This window comes from Homarus americanus, unplaced genomic scaffold, assembly GCF_018991925.1.
Source record: "Homarus americanus isolate GMGI-L3 unplaced genomic scaffold, GMGI_Hamer_2.0 scaffold7626, whole genome shotgun sequence".
NCBI lineage: Eukaryota > Metazoa > Arthropoda > Malacostraca > Decapoda > Nephropidae > Homarus > Homarus americanus.
The window spans coordinates 4,783,650-4,794,886 of NW_024718273.1; the positions used below are offsets into that span (position 1 = coordinate 4,783,650).

The 11,237-nt window shown below is 47.8% G+C and overlaps 2 protein-coding genes across 2 annotated transcripts; one reads left to right on the forward strand and one right to left on the reverse strand.

Annotated features, from left to right (window-relative positions):
• Positions 1–1,506: 1,506 nt before the first annotated feature.
• On the reverse strand, positions 1,507–2,676 carry LOC121859646 (cell wall mannoprotein PIR3-like). Its single transcript, XM_042356582.1, has one exon. It carries the CDS (start codon positions 2,674–2,676, stop codon positions 1,507–1,509), a length of 1,170 nt encoding a protein of 389 aa, XP_042212516.1.
• A 5,464-nt stretch (positions 2,677–8,140) lies between these two features.
• Positions 8,141–9,091, forward strand: LOC121859647 (transcription initiation factor TFIID subunit 1-like). The gene has a single exon (XM_042356583.1). It carries the CDS (start codon positions 8,141–8,143, stop codon positions 9,089–9,091), a length of 951 nt encoding a protein of 316 aa, XP_042212517.1.
• Positions 9,092–11,237: the final 2,146 nt, after the last annotated feature.

Consider the following 11,237-nt stretch of genomic DNA (forward strand, 5'->3'; position numbering starts at 1 on the left):
GGGGTGAAGTTAGGGTGATAGAGAGATTAGAATGGTCACCCTTCTTCGGGGTGGCCTGAACCGAGGCATACTTCCAAGATGAGGCAAAGACGAAAGAGGCGAGCAAGTACAGGAGCCAGAACTTCATCACACTCCCTGAAAACATAGGGGGTATTCTGTCTGGTCCATGCGCCTTTACTCGCATTCCAGAACAATTGGATATGAGAGTAGTACTCTATGTTAGAGAGGGGTGAAGTTAGGGTGATAGAGAGATTAGAATGGTCACCCTTCTTCGGGGTGGCCTGAACCGAGGCATACTTCCAAGATGAGGCAAAGACGAAAGAGGCGAGCAAGTACAGGAGCCAGAACTTCATCACACTCCCTGAAAACGCTAGGGGGTATTCTGTCTGGTCCATGCGCCTTACTCGCATCCAGATTGGATAATGCACTTAAGAAAATGGCTGGAGATAATTTTTGCTGTTACTTGTCGTTATTACAACTATTATGGTTATTGAGCATCATTCACCAGGTCTTTACTTATACAATGAAAAACTTTTAAAACTTAAACAGAGGCCTTTATGTCAGTGTTACCTGCGACACAGCTGTGTCAGTCTTACCTGCGACACAGCTGTGTCAGTCTTACCTGCGACACAGCTGTGTCAGTCTTACCTGCGACACAGCTGTGTCAGTCTTACCTGCGATACAGCTGTGTCAGTCTTACCTGCGATACAGCTGTGTCATTGTTACCTGCGATACAGCTGTGTCAGTGTTACCTGCGATACAGCTGCATCAGTGTTACCTGCGATACAGCTGTGTCAGTCTTACCTGCGACACAGCTGTGTCAGTCTTACCTGCGACACAGCTGTGTCAATGTTGACCTGCGACACAGCTGCATCAGTGTTACCTGCGATACAGCTGTGTCAGTCTTTCCTGCGACACAGCTGTGTCAGTCTTACCTGCGACACAGCTGTGTCAGTCTTACCTGCGATACAGCAGTGTCAGTGTTGACCTGCGATACAGCTGTGTCAGTCTTACCTGCGATACAGCTGTGTCAGTCTTACCTGCGATACAGCTGTGTCAGTCTTACCTGCGACACAGCTGTGTCAGTCTTACCTGCGATACAGCTGTGTCAGTCTTACCTGCAACACAGCTGTGTCAGTCTTACCTGCGATACAGCTGTGTCAGTGTTACTTGCGATACAGCTGCATCAGTGTTACCTGCGATACAGCTGTGTCAGTCTTACCTGCGACACAGCTGTGTCAGTCTTACCTGCGACACAGCTGTGTCAATGTTGACCTGCGACACAGCTGTGTCAGTGTTACCTGCGATACAGCTGTTTCAGTCTTTCCTGCGACACAGCTGTGTCAGTCTTACCTGCGATACAGCTGTGTCAGTCTTTCCTGCGACACAGCTGTGTCAGTCTTACCTGCGACACAGCTGTGTCAGTGTTGACCTGCGATACAGCTGTGTCAGTCTTACCTGTGATACAGCTGTGTCATTGTTACCTGCGATACAGCTGTGTCAGTGTTACCTGCGATACAGCTGCATCAGTGTTACCTGCGATACAGCTGCGTCAGTGTTGACCTGCGATACAGCTGCTTCAGTGTTGACCTGCAACACAGCTGCTTCAGTGTTGACCTGTGACACAACTGCGTCAGTGTTGACCTGTGACACAGCTGCGTCAGTGTTGACCTGTGACACAGCTGCGTCAGTGTTGACCTGTGACACAGCTGTGTCAGTGCTGACCTGTGACACAGCTGCGTCAGTGTTGACCTGTGACACAGCTGCGTCAGTGTTGACCTGTGACACAGCTGCGTCAGTGTTGACCTGTGACACAGCTGCGTCAGTGTTGACCTGTGACACAGCTGTGTCAGTGCTGACCTGTGACACAGCTGCGTCAGTGTTGACCTGTGACACAGCTGCGTCAGTGTTGACCTTTGACACAGCTGCGTCAGTGTTGACCTGTGACACAGCTGCGTCAGTGTTGACCTTTGACACAGCTGCGTCAGTGTTGACCTGTGACACAGCTGCGTCAGTGTTGACCTTTGACACAGCTGCGTCAGTGTTGATCTGTGACACAGCTGCGTCAGTGTTGACCTGTGACACAGCTGTGTCAGTGCTGACCTGTGACACAGCTGTGTGAGTGCTGACCTGTGACACAGCTGTGTCGGCGTTGACCTGTGACACAGCTGTGTTAGTGCTGACCTGTGACACTGCTGTATCAGCGTCGACCTGTGACACAGCTGTGTCGGCGTTGACCTGTGACACTGCTGTGTCGGCGTTGACCTGTGACACTGCTGTATCAGCGTCGACCTGTAACACTGCTGTGTCGGCATTGACCTGTGACACAGCTGTGTTAGTGCTGAGCTGTGACACAGCTGTGTCCGCGTTGACCTGTGACACTGCTGTGTCGGCGTTGACCTGTGACACTGCTGTGTCGGCGTTGACCTGTGACACAGCTGTGTCAGTGCTGACCTGTGACACAGCTGTGTCCGCGTTGACCTGTGACACTGCTGTATCAGCGTCGACCTGTGACACTGCTGTGTCGGCGTTGACCTGTGACACAGCTGTGTTAGTGCTGACCTGTGACACTGCTGTGTCGGCGTTGACCTGTGACACTGCTGTGTCGGCGTTGACCTGTGACACTGCTGTGTCAGTGTTAAATGTAGTACAGCTGTCAGGAGTAAGGAGACACATGTGTGGTGAGATATGTGTGGTGAGACACAGGAGTAATGTGAAACAGGTGTGGTGAGACACAGGAGTAATGAGACATATGTGTGGTGAGACACAGGTGTGGTGAGACACAGGAGTAATGTGACAGGTGTGGTGAGACATGTGTGGTGAGACACAGGAGTAATGAGACATGTGAGTGGTGAGACACAAAAGTAACGAGATATATGTGTGGTGAGACACAGGAGTAATGTGACAGGTGTGGTGAGACACAGGTGTGGTGAGACACAGGAGTAATTAGGCACATGAGTGGTGAGACACAAAAGTAAGGAGATATATGTGTGGTGAGACACAGGAGTAATGAAACAAAGGTGTGATGAGACACAGTAGCAATGGGCCAGAGGTGTGGTGAGACACAGGAGTGATGAGATAATGTGGGACTGAAGTAATGAGACACATGTGTGGTAGGACACATGAGTAATGAGGCACATGAGTGGTGAGACACAGGAGTAATGAAACACATGTGTTGAGACAAAAGAATAGTGAGACACATGTGTGGTGAGACACGGGTGAGATGACACACAGGAGTAATGAGACACAGGTGAGGTGAGACAAAGGGGTAATGAGACATATGCGTGTGGAGAGACAGGAGAAATGACACTTGTGTGGTGAGACAGGAATAATGAGACACATGTGCGGCGAGACGCAGGTGTAATAAGGCACATGTGTGGTGAGACACGGGTGTGGCGAGACACAGGTGTGGTGCAACACACACGTAATGACACACGTGTCATGAGAAACAGGAGTAATGAAAGACAGGTGTGGTGAGACACGCGAGTAATGACATATCTGTGGTGAGACACAAGAATAATTAGACACGTGTGATAAGACACACGAATAATGAGTAAGATGTGTTAAATTCAATAGTAATAAAACTCGGTATTTACCAATTACACTTTCTAAATTAGATGATCTCCAACCAATTACATTTCAGGACGTTATCATTCTGCCAAATTCTAAAATAGATATGCTAGGCCTCACCATTTCCTCTAATGTGTCATGGAAGCCAAACATCCTCAACATTGCTAAAGCTGCCTCCCGAAAGTTGGGAAATCAAGACGTGGGTTGGGTCAAACGATGAGCAGGACAGGAGGATGTATGCAAGAGCCAGAAACCAAGCAAAGATAATAGAGTGTAGAAGGGCTGAAAAGGAGTTCCAGAGTCTGGTTGCAAGCGAGGTCAAGTCAAACCCAAAGGCGTTTTACCGCTATGCAAAGTCGAAATTAAAAACGCGAGTAGGAGAATCAGACCTGAGGCTTGAAGATGGTGGTTTCGCAGATTCTGACCAGGATAAGGCTTGAGGCATGGAACAGCTTCTTTTCCTCGGTGTTCACAAGAGAGGATGCGATTAACCTTCATGCGTTTGAGGACAGACGGTTCGACACAGCACTGACCCACATTGTGTTCACAGAAGAGGGTATTAGAAATAAACTGTCCAGGCTAAAGGTCCATAAGAGTCCCGGACCTGACATGGTGCATCCTAGAGTGCTAAGAAGGTTGTGCAACGAGCTTGCCGAGCCCCTGAAGATCCTGTTTTGTAAATCCCTTGATGAACAAAAGGTTCCCAGTGAATGGAAAGTGGCTTATGTGAGTCCTATCTTCAAGAAGAGCGATCGTCACTCCACGAACAATTATAGACCGGTGAGCCTGACCAGCATAATATGTAAAGTACTTGAGAGTATTATCAGAGATGCCGCAATGGAACATCTACTACGAAACAACCTTGTAAAGGATTGCCAACACGGTTTTATGCCAGGGCGCTCCTGCTTAACACAATTGCTCACGGTATTAGATATTTGGACCCATATTCTGGAACGGGGTGGTAATATCGACAATATTTACCTTGATTTTGCCAAGGCTTTCGTCAGTGTACCCCACGAAAGGCTGAAAATCAAACAAGAAGAGTACGGAATTCGGGGAAATGTCCTAGCGTGGATAGAAGACTTTCTACATGACCGCAAGCAGTGTATGGTGAATAATGGCACGAAATCATCATCCGTACCTGTCACAAGCGGGGTGCCACAGGGCAGTGTATAGGACCCGCTGTTGTTTGTTTGTTTCATAAATGTCCTGTCTGGCGTTGTACACTCCTCCATACAAATGTTTGCCGATGACGCCAAGTTATTTCGGGAAATCAAGAACCAGGCAGACTGTGAAGAGCTGCAGAAGGACCTCTGTGGGCTCCAAGAATGGTCGAAGAAATGGCTGCTGAGATTCAATGTCACGAAGTGTAAGAGGATGCACCTGGGGCGTACCAACGGTAAGGAGGCGTATCATATGTCCCAACGGGATGAAGAAACTGCACTATTTGAGATTGAATGTGAGAAGGACCTAGGTGTGTATGTTGACAATGAGCTGAAGTTCTCGGGCCAATGCAAGAAGAAGGTAAATCAGGTGTAAACGCCTTAGTTAAGGACGTTCAGGTGACGGGAAAGTCGAAGGGAATGATTGAAACCCGTCTTTTGACGCATTCAATATTTATTGATGTGGTCAAAACCTGCAGAGGAGAAGGCGTTCATAATATTACATGGTGATCCATCTGATACATAATTAGTTAGTCTCACACAATTTTATCTTAATTACAATCTATTAAACATACAGACATAACACAAAGTTCATAACTCTATTAATCTTAGCTTCGTTTCATTCTGCATTGTTTTATTACTCTAGGTTAGGCAGAAACGAGTAGGCGTAATTAGTCAACAATATTTCAGTACCGAGGGGTATGTCATCACTTAGGCCGTACTTACAAGTGCGGATCAATGCAGATCAGTATGGTGTTCCAAGAGACAGCAGTATTGTGTAAATCGTTCCAGCACAAATTCTCGGACAGGAGAAGGCTGGTCTTCACAGGATCACTAGAGAGGGCGATCTGACTCATGGAGGGGCGGGCAGCACCGCCACCAGTCGAAGACAGTTCACTCAGCAGAACCAGGACTTCTCTGTAAACACTTGTACATCGGGCGAGGTCACGGGTCGAAAGATTTAATGGTATCACACTCCAGCACTGTAGCTGAAGCCAGCGGCGATAACATCAGGCAAATAAATTATTGGGTCTTATAAGAAGGTCGTTCAGATATCTAGACGGTCCTTCTCTCGTAACGATCTTCAAGAGTGAAGTGGTTCCCCATCTGGAGTACTGTCACCCCGTCTGGTCCCCGAGATATGCTAGGGACTGTCAGTTGGTTGAAAATGTTCAAAGGAGGGCCACCAGACTGGTGCATGCACTTCGGCACCACAGCTACCCTGAGAGATTGGAGCGCCTGAACTTGTCTAGCTTATACTACAGACGGGCAAGGGGCGACCTAATTGAGGTGTATAAGCATCTCAAGGGGCACTACTCAGTCGAGTGTCCTTACTTGGAGCTGGCAGACGCTCGCCCCACTAGAGGTCACAGCTCAAGATTGAAGAAGCCGCAAGTCCAGAAAACTGTGAGGGCAAACTTTGTCGGAGTGAGAGTTGTGAACTCTTGTAACAATCTACCAAAAAGTGTTGTGACGGCACCGAGTGTGAGCTCTTTCAAGACAAGACTTGACCAACACTGGAGCAGGTTCAGGTACATTCAGGAGCCGGTGCATGCCCAGTACTTGTCAACAGTGCGTAACAGAGACGTGACCGATTGCCCAAGCGGCTAACGAGCCGATCAGTGGTGAAGAGGATAAAAGTAAAAAAGAATGCTGTACAGATGCCATAGATACTTCACTCCTAAGTAGTTGCTTCAAGTATATAAGTCCTAACATGGAGTACTGCTCTCATATCTGGGGTGGCTCTTTTTCTGTCCAACTGTTAGATAGGGTAGAATCAAAGGTATTTCGTCTTATTAACTCTCCTCCTTTAGTTGATAATCTCTCTTCCCTTTCTCTTTTTACAGGTACTTTAACGAGTAATGTTCGGTGGATTTGGTATCCTGTGTACCGCCGGCGATGCCGTGGGCTCGTAACACACGTCTTGCCCGCGGTGCCCACCGTTTCTCTGTGGAAGTTGGTCACACTAGAATAACCCATTATAGTGCCTCCTTTCCTCACACGGCCAAACTGTGGAATGCTCTGCCTTCTTCTGTGTTTCCACACTCATACACTCTGTCTCACTTTAAAAGGGTGGTTTTCCGGCATCATCGTGGTGTAGGTTAATTTAACCTTTTTCTATTCTGTTTTTAATTTATTTCTATTCTTATTTTTTCGCCCCCCAGGCCCCATTGTGAGTCGTTCGACCTGTGCCCGGGTTGGCTAATTTCCGTCAAAAAAGAAAAAAAATGTGGTGAGACACACAAGTAATGAAACACACAAGTAATGAGTGACATGTGTGGTGAGACTCAGTAGAAATGAGACACATCGTGTCGTGAAACACAGGAGTAATGAAACCCAGGTGTAGTGAGACAGGGGTAATGAGATACATGTGTGTTGAGACACAGGAATAATGAGACACATGAGTAATAAGACACGTGTGAGACACTGGGGTAATTAGACACAGGAGTAATGAGACATGAGACGCAGGTGTGGTGAAACACTGGAGTAATGAAACCCAGGTGTAGTGAGACAGGGGTAATGAGATACATGTGTCTGAGACACAGGAATAATGAGACATATGAGAAATGAGACACGTGTGAAACACATGAGTAATGAGACACGTGTGTGGCGAGACAAAGAAGTAATGGGATACATGAGACACAGGGGTAATGAGACACGTGTGGTGAGACACAGGAGTACTGTAAAATGTGTGGTGAGACGCATGTTTAGTGAGACACGGGAGTAATGAAACGCATGTGTGGTGAGACACATGTGTAGTGAGACACAGGAGTAATGAGACACGTGTGTGATGAGACATGGGAATAATGAGACATGTATGTGGTGAGACACAAGACTAATGAGACACGTGTGTGGTGAGACACAGGAGTAATGTGATACAGGTGTGGTGAGACACACGAGTGGTGAGACACTTTAGTAATGAGACACATGTGTGGTGAGGCACAGGAGTAATGAAACACGGGTGTGGTGAGACACAGGTGTGGTGAAACAGCAGTAATGGGACATACGTTAGGTGAGACACAGGAGTAATGAGACGCAGGTCTGGTGAGACACAGGAGTAAAGAGACACAGGTGTGGTGACACACAGGAAGTAATGAGACACAGGTATGGTGACACACAGGAAGTAATGAGGCACAGGTATGGTGAGACAGGACTAACGAGACACAGGTGTAACGAGACACAGGTGTGGTGAGACACAGGAATAACGAGACACAGGTGTGGTGACACACAGGAAGTAATGAGACACAGGTGTGGTGAGACAGGACTAACGAGACACAGGTGTAACGAGACACAGGAGTAACAGACACAGGAGGTGAGACACAGGTGTGTGAGACACAGGAGTAACGAGACACAGGAGTAAAGAGACACAGGACTATCGAGACAGGTGTGGTGAGACACAGGAAGTAATGAGACACAGGAGTAACGAGACACAGGACTATCGAGACAGGTGTGGTGAGACACAGGAAGTAATGAGACACAGGAGTAACGAGACACAGGAGTATCGAGACAGGTGTGGTGAGACACAGGAAGTAATGAGACACAGGAGTAACGAGACACAGGACTATCGAGACAGGTGTGGTGAGACACAGGAAGTAATGAGACACAGGAGTAACGAGACACAGGACTATCGAGACAGGTGTGGTGAGACACAGGAAGTAATGAGACACAGGAGTAACGAGACACAGGACTATCGAGACAGGTGTGGTGAGACACAGGAAGTAATGAGACACAGGAGTAACGAGACACAGGAGTATCGAGACAGGTGTGGTGAGACACAGGAAGTAATGAGACACAGGAGTAACGAGACACAGGACTATCGAGACAGGTGTGGTGAGACACAGGAAGTAATGAGACACAGGAGTAACGAGACACAGGACTATCGAGACAGGTGTGGTGAGACACAGGAAGTAATGAGACACAGGAGTAACGAGACACAGGAGTATCGAGACAGGTGTGGTGAGACACAGGAAGTAATGAGACACAGGAGTAACGAGACACAGGACTATCGAGACAGGTGTGGTGAGACACAGGAAGTAATGAGACACAGGAGTAACGAGACACAGGAGTATCGAGACAGGTGTGGTGAGACACAGGAAGTAATGAGACACAGGAGTAACGAGACACAGGACTATCGAGACAGGTGTGGTGAGACACAGGAAGTAATGAGACACAGGAGTAACGAGACACAGGACTATCGAGACAGGTGTGGTGAGACACAGGAAGTAATGAGACACAGGAGTAACGAGAGAGACACAGGATATCCAGAGACAGGTGTGGTGAGACACAGAATGTGGGACACAGGAGTAAGCAAGACACAGGACTATCAGGACAGGTGTCAAAGGTGGGGCACGGAGTAATGGAACTAGGAGATGTGGCAGAACCTGGGACTATCCCAGGACAGGTGTGTGAGACACAGAGTAATGAGAGACACAGAATTAACAGGACACAGGAGTATCAGAGACAGGTGTGGTGAGACACAGGGAGTAATGTAGAGACACAGGTGTGGTGAGACACTGGAGTGTGAGACACAGGAATGGTGGAGACAGAATTAACAGAGACACAGGAGTAACGAGACACATGTGTGAGACACGGGTGTGGTGAAGTTTGCTAGATGTGGGGACACAGGTGTGGTGGGACACTGGAGTGTCAAGAGACCTGAGTGTGGTGAGACAGAGATGAGCAAGAGACACAGGTGTGGTGAGACACAGGAGTGAACAGAGACACAGGTGTGGTGAGACACTGAATGTGAGACACAGGTGTGGGTGGGGACACTGGAGTAATGGGACACAGGTGTGTGCAGCACAGGAAGTAATGGGACACAGGTGTGGTGAGACCCAGGGTGACAGGGACTGGGAGTGGCAGGTGAAAGCAGGATACAAGAGTGGCCAGAGACACAGGGGTGGCAAGGACACAAGGTGTGGTGAGACACTGGAGTAATGAACCTGGGTGGTGAGAGTTACTGGAATGATAAGACACAGGTGTGGTGAGACACTGGAAACAATGGGAACACAGGTGTGGTGAGACACCAGAGTAATGAGAGACACAGGTGTGGTGAGACACTGGAGTAATGAGACACAGATGTGATGAGACACCGGAGTAATGAGACACAGGTGTGGTGAGACACTGGATTAATGAGACATGTGTGGTGAGACACAGGAAGTAATGAGACACAGGTGTGGTGAGACAGGAGTAACGAGACACAGGAGTAACGAGATACAGGAGTAACGAGACACAGGAGTAACGAGACACAAGTGTGGTGAGACACTGGAGTAATGAGACACAGGTGTGGTGAGACACTGGAGTAATGAGACACAGGTGTGGTGAGACACTGGAGTAATGAGACACAGGTGTGGTGAGAGACACAGGAAGAAATGAGACACCAGTGGCTGAGACACTGGAGTAATGGAGACACAGATGTGGTGGACACCAGATGTGGGAACACAGGTGTGGTGGGGACACTGGATTAATGGGACATGTGTGGGGTGAGACACTGAATAATGAGACATGTGTGAGGTGAGAAAACTGGAGTAATGGACACCAGGTGTGGTGAGACACTAAGACAATGAAATTTTAATTGAGACACAAAATGTAGAGGCAAGTGTGGTGGAACAGGAGTAACAGAGACACAAGATGACAGAATACAGAGTAACAAGACACAGAGACACTTGAACACAAGGTGTGAACAATTTTACAGGTGTGGTGAGACACTGGAAGTAATGAGACACAGGTGTGGTGAGACACTGGAGTAATGAGACACAGATGTGATGAGACACCGGAGTAATGAGACACAGGTGTGGTGAGACACTGGATTAATGAGACATGTGTGGTGAGACACTGGAATAATGAGACATGTGTGGTGAGAAACTGGAGTAATGGACACAGGTGTGGTGGGACACGTGAGTAATGAGACACAAGTGTGGTGGGACACTGGAGTAATGAGACATAGGTGTAGTGGGACACATGTGTGGTGAGACACACGTATGGTGAGACACAGGAGTAATGAGACATAGGTATGGTGAGACAGAGTTGAACGTGGTAATCACTGTGAGTCATCAGGTGGGAGGAAGATATGACCATGTGGTTACAAGGCTGGTACACGACGGCAGCACTGGCAGGTGTGAAAATGTTATGTTTGCCAAACTTATTAGATGAAGGTGGAGGGAGTGGGAGAAATGTTGATGGCAATTGTTTTAATGCTGTCACCACAATAACGCATGGTCGGTAATTGTAGGTTCGTAGTGTGTGTGTGTGTGTGTGCCGTAGGTTAGTTCCCCCTTCAGTTGTGTTTTGTTAAGGTAATTTTGTGTTGTGTGGGGTTTAGGAGGAAGCCCCTTGTTTGGTTTTACTTAGGGAGTAATACTCGTGTGTACAGGTCCTCTCTGATCCTGTAATGTATAAATTGTCACACTGGAAGTTCATTTACAAATAGAGAGAAATAAAGATTTAGGGATAATGTACAGGAGAGTTGCGAGAGTTTTGTTAAACATCAAATGTCAGTGAGCC

Excerpts from the sequence above, each read along its gene's own strand:
- LOC121859646 (XM_042356582.1), bottom strand. The coding sequence starts at position 2,676 with ATGTGTCTCCTTACTCCTGACAGCTGTACTACATTTAACACTGACACA.
- LOC121859647 (XM_042356583.1), top strand. The coding sequence starts at position 8,141 with ATGAGACACAGGAGTAACGAGACACAGGACTATCGAGACAGGTGTGGT.